Here is an 18,945-nt window from a genome sequence, read left to right as displayed (position 1 = left end):
AGGTACGTGCCGAGTAAAACTGTGAGGGACGGGGAAAACCCAGCGTGGTTCAACAACAAAGTTAGGAAACTACTGCGAAAGCAAAGAGAGCTTCACTGCAAGTTTAAACGCAGCCAAAACCTCTGAGACAAACAGAAGCTAAACGATGTCAAAGTTGGCGTAAGGAAGGCTATGCGTGAAGCGTTCAGTGAAATCGAAAGTAAAATTCTATGTGCCGACTTCACAGAAAATCCTAGGAAGTTCTGGTCTTATGTTAAATCAGAAAGTGGCTCGAAACAGCATATCCAGACACTCCCGGATGATGATGGCATTGAAACAGAGAATGACACGCGTAAAGCTGAAATACTAAACACCTTTTTCCAAAGCTGTTTCATAGAGGAAGACCGCACTGCAGTCCCTTCTCTAAATCCTCGCACAAACGGAAAAATGGCTGACATCGAAATAAGTGTCCAAGGTATAGAAAAGCAACTGGAATTACTCAACAGAGGAAAGTCCACTGGACCTGACGGGATACTAATTCGTTTCTACACAGAGTACGCGGAAGAACTTGCCCCCTTCTATCAGCCGTGTACCGCAAGTCTCTAGAGGAACGGAAGGTTCCAAATCATTGGAAAGGAGCACAGGTTGTCCCAGTCTTCAAGAAGGGTCGTCGAGAAGATGCGCAAAACTATAGACATATATATCTCTGACGTCGATCTGTTGTAGAATTTTAGAAAATGTTTTTTTGCTCTAGTATCATGTCGTTTTTGGAAACCCAGAATCTACTCTGTAGGAATCAACATGGATTCCTTAAACAGCGATCATGTGAGACCCAACTCGCTTTATTTGTTCATGAGACACAGAAAATATTAGATACAGACTCCCAGGTAGATGCTATTTTCCTTGACTTCCGGAAGGCGTTCGATACAGTTCCGCACTGTTGCCTGAAAAACAAAGTAAGAGCCTACGGAATATCAGACGAGCTGTGTGGCTGGATTGAAGAGTTTTTAGCAAACAGAACACAGCATGTTGTTATCAATGGAGAGACGTCTACAGACGTTAAAGTAACCTCTGGCGTGCCACAGGGGAATCTTATGGGACCATTGCTTTTCACAATATATATAAATGACCTAGTAGATAGTGTCGGAAGTTCCATGCGGCTTTTCGCGGATGATGCTGTAGTACACAGAGAAAATGCAGCATTAGAAAACTGTAGCGAAATGCAGGAAGATCTGCAGCGGATAGGCACTTGGTGCAGGGAGTGGCAACTGACCCTTAACATAGACAAATGTAATGTATTGCGAATACATAAAAAGAAGGATCCTTTATTTTATGATTATATGATAGCGGAACAAACACTAGTAGCAGCTACTTCTGTAAAATATCTGGGAGTATGCATGCGGAACGATTTGAAGTGGAATGATCATATAAAATTAATTGTTGGTAAGGCGGGTACCACGTTGAGATTCATTGTGAGAGTCCTTAGAAAATGTAGTCCATCAACAATGGAGGTGGCTTACAAAACACTCGTTCGACCTATACTTGAGTATTGCTCATCAGTGTGGGATCCGCACCGGATCGGGTTGACGGAGGAGATAGAGAGGATCCAAAGAAGAGCGGCGCGTTGCGTCACAGGGTTATTTGGTAACCGTGATAGCGTTACGGAGATGTTTAGTAAACTCAAGTGGCAGACTCTGCAAGAGAGGCGCCCTGCATCGCGGTGTAGCTTGCTCGCCAGGTTTCGATAGGGTCCGTTTCTGGATGAGGTATCGAATATATTGCTTCCTCCTACTTATACCTTCCGAGGAAGTCACGAATGTAAAATTAGAGAGATTCGATCGCGCACGGAGGCTTTCTGACAGGCGTTCTTCCCGCGAACCATACGCGACTGGAACAGAAAAGGGAGGTAATGACAGTGGCACGTAAAGTGCCCTCCGCCACACACACCGTTGGGTGGCTTGCGGAGTATAAATGTAGATGTAGATGTAGACAATAGTGTCCATGAAGTGCTGCGATTTAATAAAGTGTCCGCAGTCAGTTGAACTGAGAGATTGTGGCGTCGACGCCTGTGAGCATGTTTCGCGCTCTTTGCAGTTGCACAGTCACCTACAAGAAACGAAAATATTGATGAAGGAATGCCCCCTTAGCTCTTCGCCAAACAAACGGAATCCACACTCAGTCATCCGCAGGAAAAGTCACGCTCATACTTTTTAGGGGCGCAAAAGGGGTAGTTTAAAGGTATTCAGTGGAAATAAGTGAAATACTGACCAGTTATTCATACTTAAATCTTTTACGAAATCAGAACTTGTGACTGAAATTTTTTTTCTTTTTCTTGTGAAGACGACAATGCTCGTCTCCATGGAGCTCGTTCAACCACAGCAGCAATGCCGGAAATGAAATTTGAATGTCCCAGGTACACACCTTATCCACCAGATGTTCTACGGAGTGACTTTTATGTGTTCTGACCGGTGAATGATATATTGGATGGCAAGCAAGCAATGAAGAGAAAACAGCTGTGCACAAGTGACTGCATTCACTACAAAAAGAATTCTTCTCATGAAGTTGAATGTGTGCATTACCCGTCATGGTCCTGTGCCGATAAATATATATCTGCAACTTTTCTATATTACTACGTTTGCACAATAATAAATATTTTAGGTTTTCCTTTTAATTGCCTTCGTGTTATGTACTGCAGGCGTTGTTGGTTTCATAACAAGAACAAATCGTTATGTATTGATTTATGGAAGGAAAATAAATCTAACTTCTTGAGAGAAGCGTGTGACGCTGATGAACATTTAATCTCCTTCAGAAGACAAGCATGGCGTGACATGACACTCACTAGTCTGATTAATATTTTTAAGCAAGAAATGCAGAGCTTATAGTATTTAACGAAAATCAGCAAACAAAGAAAGTGAACGACGTTTAAATTTTAAGAAGGAGGTCGACGATTTCCTTGATGACGTTATATTTCAGCTCAATCACTTCGTGTGATGAGGTTAATGTGTGTTGTCGGTAGACTGTAATTAGATGTAAGTTTTAAGAATTAAGTGTATAACTTGGTTAACGCTTTGTAGAAGTACCACTTTAAATGCGGGTGGTAGAACGTGGCTCATAGAGCATATAGGCATAGGTTCTCATGCTACTACTTGCGTCCTCTGGGGTATTTACCTTTACCTGAGCCTGTAGCTTTGTCTATCGCTTGTCCTGTTACTGTGAGGCAAAAAGCGCTGATAAAATGTTGTAGATAATTTTGTACATGTCACTCATGATTGCCGATTCTGACTATTAGCGAATGTAACTGGTTATATTATGATTCAACAATTATGATGAAGGTACGTTGTTTATAAAAGCAAGAGCTATGTTCTCTGTTTGAGGAATTCTTCATTTCAAATAAAGTTTGCAACAACCACTGTAATTGTTTTTATATGTGATGGTTTGATAATGGACGTAGTGTTCGAAACAGGTCACTGCAAATAAAGGATATTTCTCGTTTCAGCTTCGACAGAATTACAAATCGCAGTTTTAAGAAAAAGATAGTATTAATCTTTGAAAGCATGCATTTTAACTCCGGTTTGAAGCAGTCTGAGTACCGATTAGATTTTGTCTATGTCAGGGAAGTCTACATTCCCACTAATATTTTCATCGATTGTGATGCACCAAGTTATTTCACACATGAGTGAGTGGTAAACTAACGGCATTGTCTAACTTGTTAATGGCAGGTGGAATGGTAAAACAGAAGTCTTATTTATGTTACAGTCTCACAACTCTATTTAACGTTAGGGAGTGTTCAAAAAATACTCATACCGTAAATTTTAAGCCAGTTTCCCGTCCATAACAATGTTAACGAGGAATGTATGATGTATAACGCTAGTGGCTTCCGGAAACCTCAGGACATCATGAATATTTGATTTGCTTTGTATTGTATGTTAACCGGGGGCCTAGAAATGACGGAGTGGCTCTGTCCCCGCCGCAGCCACAGTGGTCCACAACCCCACGACGACTACCGCAGTCCACTTCACCCCTCAGCCGCCCCACACCGAACCACTCTTTCTGGGTTATTGTGAGGTTCAGCCCTCGGTGGATCTCCACCCCCGTCCCGCCCCCTTCCCCCAGGGAACGTCTCATACCAGACGAGTGTAACCCCTATGTTTGCGTGGTAGAGTAATGGTGGTTTACGTGTACGTGGAGAACTTGTTTGCACAGCAATCGCCGACATAGTGTAGCTGAGGCGGAATAAGGGGAACCAGCCGGCATTCGCCGAGGCAGATGGGAAACCGCCTAAAATCCATCCACAGACTGGCTGGCTCACCGGGCTAACCGGGCGGGCTAATATTTGGTTTGGTAGAACACAGAGGAAGACTGAACGCTTTATTAATCGTGTGACAATGTTCAGTTTTAATGAACAATAATGCGAATCAATGGCGATATGTATCACGTTCCTCAAACGAGATAGGTCAGTGTTGTGTTATGAGCTGTTATGGACAACGATGACATATTTTCTGACAGTCTACAACGATGCGAAACTGATGTTCTACTGAATATTTCTATGCTGATACGGTATCCTAAAATTTATTGCATGGTGTAAGAGACACTGCATCTGTAATAGAGATTATTTGTGATCCTAGCTGATGGTGATAGCTAGGCAACAATATTTTATGAAACTGCGCTGAGAAACTAAACAATAATTTCTCCTCAGAGGCACTTTCCGTTATACGGGCATGTGAACTGAGACTAGGAACATTTCACTGTAAACAGATACTACTCCGTACAAGTATGAAAAACACTCGTCACGAATGAGTTCGATTGAGAGATAAAATAAACTGTTATGAAGAACATTTGCAGCTTGAAATAATAATGAGTGCACCTGTCAATAACAGCCATAGAAATGAACTGTCTTGGTTTCAGGTTAACAGTGCCAAATCACTGCCCCAAATTATTATTATTATCATTTTATTATCATCAATATTATTATAATTTTGTGTAGCTCGTTGCTAGACACCACTCTTAGGAAAAATTCCCCGAAAATATTCAGTAGTCATTCTCTCGTTAGAGTTGTGAAAGACACATACGTCTTCTGACCGAAAAGTTGAAGACTCTCTCAAAGATCTGTCGAGAAGGGTTATGTGTAGAAGGTACACAGTAAGCAGCCAAGTAGTCCCTGCATAAGCATCTCCAAGGGAATGAGGTATATGGTGGCCGCTGGGGTTAAGGTACTGAGAAAATAGTCTACGACCACATTTATTAAGTGTATTACAAAAAATACGTTACATGTATAATTGATTGTGTTTCTAGTTAAGAATGAGAGCAGTGGAGCCTCCTGCGGGTTCACGACTTGAGCTTCTTGATCCTGTCGTCGTAGCGCTTGCGGTACTCCCCGTTGGGGTCGTACTTGGCCTCCAGCTGCTTCCAGAGGTCGGGCTTCTTCTCCAGGAGGAACTTGGTCACCTTCTCTGTGCCCGCCTTCTGCTTCTCGCTGCACTTGGCGCACTCGTTAGTCAGCGCGTCTGGGATGGCCTCTGTTAACAGAAGAAGGATGAAGGGTATTAGACGGATGCCATATTCCTTGACTTCCAGAAAGCGTTTGACTCGGTGCCCCACTGCAGACTCCTAACCAAAGTGCGACCATATGGGATTGGTTCCCAAGTACGTGAATAGCTCGAAGACTTTTTAAGTAATAGAACCCAGTACGTTGCCCTCGATGATGAGTGTTCATCAGAGGTGAGGGTATCATCTGGAGTACCCCAGGGAAGTGTGGTAGGTCCGCTATTGTTTTATATCTACATAAATGATCCATTGGATAGGGTGGAAGGCAATGTGCATCTGTTTGCTGATGATGCTGTGGTGTAAGGGAAGGTGTCGTCGTTGAGTGACTGTAGGAGGATAGAATATGACTTGGACAGGATTTGTGTTTGATGTAAAGAATGGCAGCTAACACTGAATATAGATAAATGTAAATTAATGCAGATTAATAGGAAAAAGAATCCCGTAATGTTTGAATACTCCATTAGTAGCGTAGCGTTTGACGCAATCACGTCGATTAAATATTTGGCCGTAACATTGCAGAGCGATATGAAGTGGGACAAGCATCTAATGGCAGTTGTGGGCAAGGCGGATAGTCGTCTTCGGTTCATTGATAGAATTTTGGGAAGATGTGGTTCATCTGTAAAGGAGACCGCTTATAAAACACTAATATTCTTGAGTACTGCTCGAGGCGGGCTGCTAGATTTGTTACTGGTAGGTTTGATCATCACGCGAGTGTTACGGAAATGCTTCAGGATCTCGGGTGGGAGTCTCTAGAGGAAAGGAGGCGTTCTTTTTGTGAATCGCTATTGAGGAAATTTGGAGAACCAGCATTTGAGGCTGACTGCAGTCCATTTTTACTGCCGCCAACTTACATTTCGCGGAAAGACCACAAAGATCAAATAAGAGAGATTAGGGCTCGTAAAAAGGCATATAGGCAGTCATTTTGTCCCTCATTCTGTTTGGGAGTGGAACAGGGAGAGAAGATGCTAGTTGTGGTACGAAGTACCCTCCGCCACGCACCGTATGGTGGATTGCGGAGTATGTATGTAGAGGTAGATGTAGGGAAAGCAAGCTCACTTTAGGAAGAACAAGCTCACTGTACAACATCAAGTTCGGGAAACGTAGCAGATACATGCCTGGAATTCTGCACAATAAAAAATAAATATATCTTGAAAGACTATTAACAATATAACGCGGAAATTACGAATGTGGTACTTGCGGAAGCTGTAACCATCTAGTCACTGTACTAGGTATAGCTACGTCCCATTTCCAAATAGTCTTCATTGCACAGCAAACCTCATGTAGTAAGGGTTCAAATAGCTTGGTGGTCCTCGAGCACTGTATATTTCTAACTCGAGAGTATTAACCACAACGCTGTATAAGCGGAAATATCGAATAGAGCGATCCAAGGGCTAACAGTCAATGAGACAGTTCGTGTGCCGGTTGTATGACGTCAAGTAAAATGGAATGATCATATAAAGTTGATCGTCGGTAAAGCAGATGCCAGACTGAGATTCATTGGAAGAATCCTAAGGAAATGCAATCCGACAACAAAGGAAGTAGGTTACAGTACGCTTGTTCGCCCACTGCTTGAATACTGCTCAGCAGTGTGGGATCCGCACCAGATAGGGTTGATAGAAGAGATAGAGAAGATCCAACGGAGAGCAGCGCGCTTCGTTATAGGATCATTTAGTAATGGCGAAAGCGTTACGGAGATAATAGATCCCAACGTGTCAAGTTCAAGGGAGACATCGAAGTAATCCTGAGGCGTAGGATCGATCAACGCGGGAGTATTACGGAAATGCTACATCAGAGAGAAACTGAGGGGGAAACGTTATCGAACGACGTTACATACCGCTGAATGTATATCGGCCAGTGTATGCGCTGGCAATCCTTTCGGTAACAAACGAGAGTTCTTACTGTTTACTCTGTTCTGCCACTGCACTTACGTTTTGTGTCGTGCGTGGACACGTTTGACACCATGCTCTCTGGCCCGTTGCAAGAAAATCCACTGACCTAGTTTGCAAGCTACATGAAAAGCAGACAGAAATGCTTATGGAAATGAAAAGTTGTCCCGGAAGCATGGTCTTAAAAGCAACATGCACTGAACTGTGTGCAGAGAACAGGCCAGATTTTTTTAGGGGCGGACACCAACAAGAACGAATGATTTCGCGAATATTTCTGGTTTTTGAATGGGCACAACTAGGATACTGGACAAACGGGATTTGGTACTTAGGTTACGAACAGACAACAGGTATTTAGTCACTGATGCGAGGTACTGGGGTGGTTGGGCACGGGGGAGCCGGTGAAGTGCACATACCGTATAGTAGCATTGTAATTTATCTGTCCTAACAGGGTGTATGAAGTACTGACATGGTCATGTAGACGAATCTGCAGGTGTAACACACACAAGTACAAGTGTTTGTGGTTAGTACTAACAATCTAGTGTTTTCGGTCCTCGAGGCGTGTTGAATTACTTCGGAGTAGTGTAGGCAATAGTGTAGGCTCGGAAGAACTAGTGTGATCGCAAGACGTATTTCTTCTGCCAGAGCCGCCCGTGGTAGCCGCGCTGTCTTAGGCGCATTATCACGGCCCGCGGGACTGCGCCCCCCCGTCGGAGGTTCGACTCCTCCCTCTCGGGCGAGGGTGCGTGTGTTGTTCTAACTTAGTTACCGATGACCTGTGCAGTTTGGTCCCATAAGACCTTACAACAAATTTCCAAAATTTTTTCTTCTGTCAACTTCATAAACGTTTTCCTCAAAACTTAAAAGTGTAAGGTTAACTCCCCTTCTGTTAAATAGTGAAGTCAAGGTGCCTATCTCCCAGTTGTGGCTCTTTCTCTTTTTCCTTTTCAAAGAGTCACCGTAGTTACTCTTCTAACTGTGTATTATCACGTAGCTCCTACCCTCCGTCGTCCTCCTCTTTCTCTTATACACGCTGTTGCTGGCGCTCATCATTAAACTCTTCCGTCAAGTAACTACTAATTATTGTTGAACATGTATGAATATTAAACTCGTTTGTATGTCTTTTAAATGTACTATAGCATTTTTATTACCTAATGTAGTATACCGTGCTTATCGTAAGACTAGCTGCAGTGCCCGGCTTGCCTGGGATGTTTAATATCTGCCACGCATATTAATTGGCCTTGAGATTTGTTGACATTCAACGGAATGAAATCCGCAGAGGAAACTTCAGTCGCTTTAATTCGAAGGGCATATTTAAATCACTGCCAACGGCCTTGCCGCAGTTGTAACACCAGTTCCCCTCATATCATGAAGTTAAGCGCTGTCGTGCTGGGCTAGCACTTGGAAGGATGACCATCCACTCTGCCGAGTGCTGTTGGCAAGCGGGGTGCACTGAGCCCTTGTGAGGCAAACATAGGAGCTACTTGATTGAGAAATGGCGGATCCGGTCTCGGAAAGTGACGAGCGGCCGGGAGAGGGGTGTGCTGCTCACATGTCCCTCCATATCCGCATCCAGTGAGGCCTGTGGGCTGAGGGTGACACGGGGGGCGGTCGGTCTCATTGGGCCTACATGGCCTACTCGGAAGGAGTTTAGTTTTTTTAGTTTGTATTCAAATCACTGGTTCTCAACAGAATGCGACTAATGAATACATCTTCGCCTGCTGCATACCCCGTGATGATGGTGGCCTCTATTACGTTCGGCAACACGTTCTTCAGAGTCAGCCTTGTTCCGTTGATATGTAACAACGCCAACTAATCGATAACTAAGAGTCTGAAACAAGGTTTCTTTCAAATTCTCAAGCTTTCGCTCGTTCCATGATCTAGTGACGTCTGATGGTTCTATGTCCAAGACGGATATTGCCGCTGCAATTTATTTTCGCGATGGGAACTATAATCAGTCTACCAAGATATTTCGTTTGTTGTGAATTTAATTTTACATTAATTGTTTTTCATTATTTCATCTGAATGTAGAAATTTGAGAAATCTGAAGTAAATTTGACAAGAACTTTGAAGTAAATCGCTCAAGTACTTTTTTGGTAATAACCTTTCGCCATTATACACTACATACATGTATGTTTCAAGTCAGATTACGAAATCTTATATAGACACTGATCATCCTCTTGTCTTGAAGGTAAAGTATGTCAAATTTCGTCAATATCGGAAGAAAACTGCAAATTTGTGTGGTTTATAAACAAACAAACAGACAAAGGAACACTCTTCTTTAAATATATATACATGTAACGTGAAATATGTAGAATACCTGGTTTACTATAAGAGAGTGTCCAATGGTCCTAATAATCCTATGTTAAATAAATCAGTAAATTAAAAAAGTCGTCTGTCAGTGAAAAATACCACGTTTGCTGCCGAAGGGGTGGTTTGGTAGCAGTTGCTACGCTCCTTATCGCCGTTAGATGACAATTCTGTCCATGCCTACCTATCCTCCGTAACTTCTTACAGTCAGTCGGTGTACACACATTGCGAAAGATGTCGACAGATCGTAAGCACGATTTACGTTCTCCTTGTTGTACAATGAAGAAAACTGCCGGTGGTACCTGTAGAAATGTCATGTTTTCTAATTTGTTCAAGACGGAGCCTGCTGTAAACATTTTCTAAGGGGAAAACGCCGGTTCACGGAGTTGACAGAGGAGCTCAAGTGCTTCCCTGTAGCCAGCAAGCAAACAGCTGTGTGCATGTGTATGCTCGCAAGCCAGGCAGCAGCCACTCACTCACACACGTGGAGTAGGTCAGTGCTGGCTGACCTATGAGGTAAGCAAGCGCCCCGCACTTTCTCTGCTGCGGGAATGAGGATGCACCACTTGTTACAGCTGACCGCATGCACTGACTTTTACTACAAGTGATCTAAAATTGGGCACCGCCGAGTGATAGATACATTTTATTGGCCATGAATTTCAGTGTGATAGCAGAGTAGCGGTCAGGCGTGTGAGACACCGATCTCAATACGCACATCTCACATAAGTCCTAGCTGCTCCAATTTAATGTCCCGCAGTTCTATGTAACAATACGCTACCTCTCATGTGAAGACAAAAAAGCTGTCGGTCGTTTATCGACAAGAATGTTGAAGCATCTGCTCTCCCCGTCCATGAATATGTGGGCAATGTTCGTGGATGACACACCTAATTGGGCGAGCGAGTTTGACGACTGCGTGCCAGTGGATGGCCTGATGACGGTACATAATACCGAAACCGGTACTCAATAGGCCTGTACAAAATAAAAAAGTTTTCCCTGATTGTGATGAACTCTGTTTCAGTTGACAGTATGGCGGGAATGTGTGATGAGGTCAACAACCTGAGTGGTCTAGTTAACCAGTCTGGAAAATAGCCAATAGCCTGTCAGCCATTGTTTTCATGCTTCCAACTTCAAGACGGAATGATCAGTTTCGTACATGGATGACTCGTCTAGAGAAGACAGATTTCATTGTTCAACCTTGAAACACGTATTTCTTTATTTCATAAACCAGATACCAATTTTGGTGTTTCTAGCTCTAAATTTCCTTAATAGCGACATATTTTCAAAAATCGTTCATTGTCGGTTTCACCTCCTTAGGCGAGGAATTCCGAAAAATCCGCCCGCATCTCGTGGTCGTGCGGTAGCGTTCTCGCTTCCCACACCCGGGTTCCCGGGTTCGATTCCCGGCGGGGTCAGGGATTTTCTCTGCCTCGTGATGGCTGGGTGTTGTGTGATGTCCTTAGGTTAGTTAGGTTTAAGTAGTTCTAATTTCCAGGGGACTGATCACCATAGATGTTAAGTCCCATAGTGCTCAGAGCCATTTGAACCATTTGAACCGAAAAATCCCTTCTTAAAGGTCGCGTGTAGTGTATGATCAACACCCTGACCCAGTACAAGTTTCTATCCTCAACGGGTTGGGCTGGGCAGTGATGAGTCAGTCACTCTGTCCTTTCATACACAGCGTTATTAAGTTTTAAAAACACCGGAAACAATGCAGACGACACTGCGATAATTAATTTAACATAAGACACATGAGGCGGCAAATGTAGGGAAATACCTCAAAAGTTAATGACAACTGTTGAACATGTAACGTCACCAGGTGACGTATCTCGCCGCACGTGCAGCGGTTGGACTTGTCGATAGTACACTCGCCGGTCGGTGGCAGTGCTACACATCGCTGCACAAAGGGGTAAATTTTAAACTCCTTTTTTTGTAAATGTGATCTGTTGTAAACGTTTAAATTACGGAGTTACTGTCCTCGCTATGACTAAGCAAAAGCTGTTCTAATTTTATGTTTCTTTCCTTTTGTTCCTTTTCTTTTTTTTAACAGTCATTATTTAGCAAAGAAAACATACGTCAGATGTTCAAATGTTCAAATGTGTGTGAAATCTTATGGGCCCTAACTGCTAAGGTCATCCATCAGTCCCTAAGCTTACACACTACTTAACCTAAACTATCCTAAGGACAGACACACACAACCATTCCCGAAGAGGACTCGAACCTCCGCCTGTACCAGCCACACAGTCCATGACTGTAGCGCCCCTAGACCGCTCGGCCTATCCCGCGCGGCCAAAACGTACGTCATTCACTAGTAACGACCCAATTCGGAAGCAACTACTCATTTAATTGTCACTCAATTTGGTAGTTTTATGTTGTACTGTACTTTGCAACTGAAACAGCCGAGACCGCGAGACAGGTAAATAAATCTTACATCAGTGTAAACACATAATTGTGTATCGCAGTTAAAAAAAATACTCTCTGCTAGACTCAAGACTCAAATCCTGAGCTCTAGGCGTTTAAGTTGAGCACGTAGGCCCGCATTCACCCCTACGCGAATACTTGACTGGGGTTGAGTTGATCGGGTGTGGCACACCGATAGGCCGCATCGCTGCATGTGCCGTGAGCTACCTCAACTCACATGTCCAATTCTAGTCACCCACTTTTGGGGTATTTTCTGATATTTGCTGTCCCATGTGTCTTACTTAAAAATTACTTGTCTCAGCAGCATTTTGTCTCTTCGAGGGTTTTTAAACGTTATTAAGAGTCAGCCCGCGTAGAGATAACCTTAGTCAATTAAAAAAAAAAAAAAAAAAAAAAAAAAAAAAGAAGGGAAAAGAATACGGAGGGACAAAAATAGCGATTTCCGCTCTAACAGGCTGAAATACAACAATCTTCTGGTCATTATGACAGGGCTACTGCTACGATAACAAAGAAGTGCTGCAGCTTATTGTACCAGATCAGCATGACACGTGGCAGCAGAAGAGAAGAATTTAGAGGTTGTCTTAATTTTGTGAAGAGGTACAGTCGGCGAAGGATATAGATCGGGCCTCGTTCTAAAGTTGTAATGAAATTGAAACTTCCTGGCAGATTAAAACTATGTGCGCGACCGAGACGCGAACTCGTGACCTTTGCCTTTCGAGGGCAAGTGCTCTACCATCTGAGCTACCGAAGCACAACTCACGCCCGGTACTCACAGCCTTACTTTTGCCAGTATCTCGTCTCCTGCCTTCCAAACTTTACAGAAGCTCTTCTGCGAACCTTGCAGAACCAGCACTCCTGAAAGAAAGATAGAAGGAGCGAAAATCTCATTCTGGAAACATCCCCCAAGGTGTGGCTAAGCCATGTCTCCGGAGTATCCTTTCTTTCAGGAGTGCTAGTTCTGCAAGGTTTGCAGAAGAGCTTCTGTAAAGTTTGGAAGGCAGGAGACGAGATACTGGCAGAGGTAAAGTCGTGAGTACCGGGCGTGAGTCGTGCTTCGGTGGCTCGGATGGTAGAGCACTTGCCCGCGAAAGGCAAAGGTCCCGAGTTCGTGTCTCGGTCGGGCACACAGTTTTAATCTGCCAGGAAGTTTCATATCAGCGCACACTCCGCTGCAGAGTGAAAATCTCATTCTGTAACGAAATTGTTAGAAACTGACGGAGAAGACTATGTGCGCAGCTCACAGCACTACTCCGTCTTCAATGAGCACATTAGGAGAATGCAGTCGCTCTAAGACTAAGACAGGCGCACTTGCAGCAGGCGTCCGGCTTGCAGACTTGCAGCTGGCTAGTCCTGCGGGGTCCGTGCCCGGTGACTCAGCGTGGTGAAAGCGACAGCTCGGCACTCACAGGCCGCACTCGCCTAGGTCACTGGACCCGCCAAAGGCCAGTGTGCAAACTGGTAGTACAGCCATTCGGCGGCGCCACGCATGAAGTGGGCACAGAAGGGAAGCATTAGAGGACCAGAGGTCGCCAACTTAGAAGCGGTTCATCAATGCAACACGTAGCCTGCTATATGCCCTGCTGTTTCAGTGGCCCCGCAATCGCACAACCCTGTATTTCAGGCTTACATTAACCGTCAACGCCTTTGAACTGAAACATAAATAATGTGTATGGTATGCATAGGATTATGTGTATCTATGTTAACAGTACAGCCGGCCGAAGTGGCCGAGTGGTTCTAGGCGCTACAGTCTGGAACCGTGCGACCACTACGGTCGCAGGTTCGAATCCTGCATCGGGCATGGATGTGTGTGATGTCCTTAGGTTAGTTAGGTTTAATTAGTTCTAAGTTCTAGGGGACTGATGACCTGAGCAGTTAAGTCCCATAGTGCTCAGAGCCATTTGAACCATTTTATTTTGTTGTTAACAATACTCGAAATTGATTGGCGACTCCATAGAGTGCTGTGTGCACAACGCCCATATACGTGAAATTAGAAGTAAGGTCAGCATTGGCCGTAATTTTGATGGTTTATTGACAACTAAATCGATTTTCAATCACATAGTGATCATCTTAAGTGCTGCAGTGTACAAATTAAACTCATAGGCACTGGTTTTATCAGTAACAAAAGCTATGTAACGATCACAATAACTCAATAATCACAATAATATTGTGATGGTTACACAGATTTGTTTACTGATTATAAGATGACACCAGTGCCTATGAGTTTAATTTGTGCACTACAGCACTGAAGATGGTCACTATGTGACTGAAAAACGATTTTGCTGTCAATAAACCATGAAAATTACGACCAATGCTGACGTTCCTTTTAAGTATTCGAAATAATAGATCCCTCGGTCTAAGGCGCTGCAGTCATGGACTGTGCTGCTAGTCCCGGGGGAGGTTCGAGTCCTCCCTCGGGTATGGCTGTGTATGTTTGTCCTTAGGATAATTTAGGTTAAGTAGTGTGTAAGCTTAGGGACTGATGACCTTAGCAGTCCCATAAGATTTCACACACATTTGAACATTTTTTAATAGATCACTGGTATAAACGTGTGTTTTTGAACATTTGAAGAACCTTGTTTGACAGTTCCTCTTTATTAACCATATTTTAACTATTAACGTACTGGCACAATATTTTTATTGACATATTAAGACCTTGCACCACAATGTTGTTGACACAGACTGTTAGACTTACATTGTCAACAGAGATAGCCTAAATATCATTTGCTGAAATAACCTTGCACCAGACGACGTAGGCTGCTAAGGGAAACAGTCTTGCAATCATTATTCGTTAGAATTTAGATTAATTATATTCTAGCACACTAATTGCTGTTTTTGCGATCCAGTTATTCGTTCGCTTTTCTGCCCCCCCCCCCCTCACTTTCCCCTCTACATAGCACTTTTTCATTACGCTTGACTCCCACGTTTCAACGCATTTCTGTAATACTTACTTGCGTACTATACTGTTTGATGTCTTTATATATGCCAGCATGCTCATTCTCTCTTGCCGAATGTTGCAGTGTTGCATCTTCCGCCATTAAACAAATACCTCGTCAGCCCAAAAAGTTTCGAGACAGGATCGATAAAAAGTAGAAAAAAGTTAAGACGGTGGTTTTAATGCTTCAGCTGTTCTCCACAGTCTCCTCGCACTTGATTACAACACCCACAACGTTCATACAATTGTGTGAAACTGTCAGAAACGTCCTTATCTCGGTCACACTGGCTTGAATGTCTATTATGTGGGCAAAGTCTTCATGTTAGTTTCCACAATTTGTCGATTTGTAGCAGGTTCGTCTTGATAACACCGTGGTGATCTTTTCCAGAATCTAGTTGTCCACATTCTGCATTTCGATCCAGTCGCGGAAGGCTTTCTTGTTCGGGAGTCAGTATGTTTGGGACACATTGTGCACAGAAGTTTCTCTTGTATTCTGCTGAATGCCTGGAACATTTATATGTTATTGCATTTCGATTTGTGACGCAACAATGTTGACACACTGTGGGCTCACCTCCACTACTTTCCACTGCCTGCTCACAACTAACTGATCGAAAGAATATCTGTTGCTTACACAGTTCAAGCTGCCACCGTAGTTACTGTGCTGACGTCGCTTATACGCCAGGAATAAAATCAGGACCGGCGGCTGTGAGCGAGCGGTTCTAGGCGCTTCAGTCCGGAATCGTGCTTCTACTACGGTCGCAGGTTCGAATCCTGCCTCGGGAATGGTTGTGAGTGATGTCTTTAGGTTAGTTAGGTTTAAATAGTTCTAAGTCCCATAGCCCTTAGAACCATTTTTTGAATAAAATCAGGCTCGGAACTTTTTGACGCACGGTGTATACATCATGCTCTACTGCCTGCTGGTTCACAGTGTTCTGCTGTTTAAAATTGTTCAGTGGAGTGCGCTGCAAAATTTTGTAGCGTCCAAAAGTCTAAACTTTTAACGGCTATAATACAATGCATTTTGCTTTTTAATGTGGGATTTGATTAACTTAATAACAACACTGAATGAGCTTGATCATCACTAATCCAAATTTAATTGAAATCTGACTGTCTGGCTGTTTCGCTTAGCAGCCTACTATAATTGGTGCGAGGGTAATTCAACACAGGAGTTTTATGCAAACTCTGACAAAAACATACAACGAAGCATTCTCTGCCAACAATACTGTGTGTATGTCACCACCTGAGACGGTCATTTCTCGTCTCAGATAATTTGAGCGATGGTAAAATCCTGGAACCGGATGTGGACATATGACCCTTGTAAGTTTTTTATAAGATTTCCTACTATTTGGGAGGAAGATGTGTCCTCATTCATTGTGGACTTGGGATTGACAAAATGATAGAAACTAGCAGGAAGCTAGGAAGAGATTTAAATCAACAGCCTGTTGGAAACAATGGCGTCGTTTAAATTGCATTGACCGAAATCGATTTTAATAGATCCAAGGTGGAATCCTGCAAATGTTGAGTTTTCTGAGAAACTGTCTTCCACAATTGAGGACTTGTTCTACTGGGCACCGACCGAAGCCTCAAAAATTCAAGAGCCTTGTCGACACCTGCATATATTCAGGTGGAGCAAATTGCTTAATTGGACGACCATCAAGACGGAAAACAAACGTTTTATTCCCCTGAAATGGGTTACGTAAAGCTGAATCAGAATGAGGATATGATGTTACTAAGTCTACTTATCCTGAAGTGCAGTACGAAGCCATAACCGTTGTTGTACGTTCATCGATCAAAAATCGTTCAGAAATGAAAGTTCTTGTGTTACTTTGGCCATTTCTAGTTTCTAAGTCGAAGAGAAAAAAAGTGCGATGCAATAAAAAAGGAGAAAATGTACTAATAAGATTAATAATAATAATAATAATAATAATAATAATAATAATAATAATAATAATGATAATGATAATTATTAGTATTTAGTCGACCTCTCTTCTTAGTCCTACGTGATATGAACGCCGCACAACTAATCGGAATTGAATCATATCATTCTTTCGAAAATAACCTCTGCCGTGGTCATATTGCAATGTCTTAATGACAATCATAAATTTGCCAGATGACATGTCTTCTCGATAGAAGCATGGCGGGTCTAACGAATAAATTATGTAACTAGATAACATAACAGTGATGGAAGAGATAATATCGGATTGCTAAACATCAAGAATGGTAATAGTATAAGAAGTGAACGAGTACTTCTTTGTAAGAAGTAAAATTATGTTGAGGGTCGAAGGACGTAGGGCGTCACAAGCAGATTAACGATGTGAACAAAAATAGGTATCTGTTGCATGCAGGAGTTTATGTATTGTCAAATATTGCCAAGGAATTATGGAACAAGATCTGGAAACAATATGCTTAGATCACAGAACTGCATGGTAGCGTGGGTCAGGGGAAAGCCAGGGCAGAAACTGAAAGCAGTGAAAATATCGTGGAATAGAAGTACACTAAAAATCGCGTAAACAGACGAATTTCGAAGAGTAGAGTGTCTGAAAGAGTGAGTGAGGAACGTGAGAGGACTAGCCTCATCAAAGGAAGAAACTGGAGTGTGGGATACAAGCAGAAGCATCAAGGAGTAGTAGGAATGAAAGGAGAGGACAGTTGTTAGAGAAACAAAAATTAGAGCTCGAAGTAGAGATTATGAAAGCTGAAGAGGTTATGTAGAGATGGAGATATTTGTGGAAGATAGCAAAACTTGAAGAACTACATTAAACCAGCCAGAAGCTATAGAAGTTGAAAAATGAAAACATATTCGACGAGTATGGGAAAGTGAAGGGTCTGTCGGGGTACGTACTCTTCAGCTCCTTGGCGTCAGGCGTGCAGTTGCGGTCGTCCGCGTCGAGCAGGCACTGCGCGTACTTGTTGAGCAGGCGGTCGTTGTTGAGGATGTCGTCCAGGTTGACGCTGTCGAACTTGGTGGTGTACTTGTCCTGCGCCGCCACCAGCGCCCCGAGCACCAGCAGCGCGACAAACGTGCGGACCATGGCGGTGCGGCTCACCTGGTACTGGTAGTGGTACTGATACGGCTACCGTGTGTGTCGCGGCGAGAACACCGCTCGCCTTATATGCGGCCGCCGTCCCCGCCACACGCCGACGCCCATGCGTCCTACTTACACCCTCCACTGCACAGCACAGCCACTGCCATGCCACACACTTCAGCTTTTGCTCTCTGCTTCTCTCTACGTTGTCTCTGTCCTCCCTCCCTGTTTCACATTGTCAGATGCAATTGCGAGGTATTGTTAATATTTACTCATTCTATTCGCAAAATTGGGTTTAATATTCATTTAGTTATTTCCCTAAATTAAAGTTACAAGGTCATCGTGTAGGAAATGCATAACACAAATTACAACTTAAATGTAACTTATTTACCGACCGTTTTCAGCCCAGAATCAAGCTCACGTTAGTCAAATATGCAATTATAAAACCAGCATTACATATCATACATATCTTGAAACCCAAGGTTTACAATTTAAGTCAAGGAGAACAATTCTGAACTCAATAACTTTGTGAAATCGAGGCGCTAATCACTACACATTTATTGCGTACAGAATTATTCTCGTTGATTTAAATTGTATACCTTGGACTTCAAAAATGTATGGCATGTAATGCTGGTTTTATAATTGCATATTTCTCTAACATGAGCACACAATATCTGTGTAAAATGGAGGTGCTAATCAGTAACAGTTATTCTGTACACAGTTGTTCTGCTTAACTTAAATAGGTTCCTTGGATTTCTAAAAGTATATGGCATATAATGTTAGTTTTATAATTACACATTTATCTACAGTGAACATGTACTGAACTGAACCCTGTCTCCAATAAACTCAGCGT

At 43.1% G+C, this 18,945-nt stretch overlaps 1 protein-coding gene across 1 annotated transcript; it reads right to left on the bottom strand.

Moving 5' to 3' along the window:
• Nucleotides 1–5,201: 5,201 nt before the first annotated feature.
• Nucleotides 5,202–18,173, bottom strand: LOC126273056 (ejaculatory bulb-specific protein 3-like). Its single transcript, XM_049976462.1, has 2 exons — nt 17,909–18,173; nt 5,202–5,495 (listed from the first exon to the last, which is right to left on the bottom strand). The coding sequence occupies exons 1-2, from the start codon at nt 18,096–18,098 to the stop codon at nt 5,305–5,307; spliced, it is 381 nt and encodes a 126-aa protein (XP_049832419.1). The 5' UTR covers nt 18,099–18,173; the 3' UTR covers nt 5,202–5,304.
• Nucleotides 18,174–18,945: the final 772 nt, after the last annotated feature.

Source organism: Schistocerca gregaria, chromosome 5 (assembly GCF_023897955.1).
Source record: "Schistocerca gregaria isolate iqSchGreg1 chromosome 5, iqSchGreg1.2, whole genome shotgun sequence".
In the NCBI taxonomy this organism is placed as follows: Eukaryota; Metazoa; Arthropoda; class Insecta; order Orthoptera; family Acrididae; genus Schistocerca; species Schistocerca gregaria.
The sequence above is the reverse complement of the archived record's forward strand: the minus strand, read 5'-3'. Positions and strand labels throughout refer to the sequence as shown.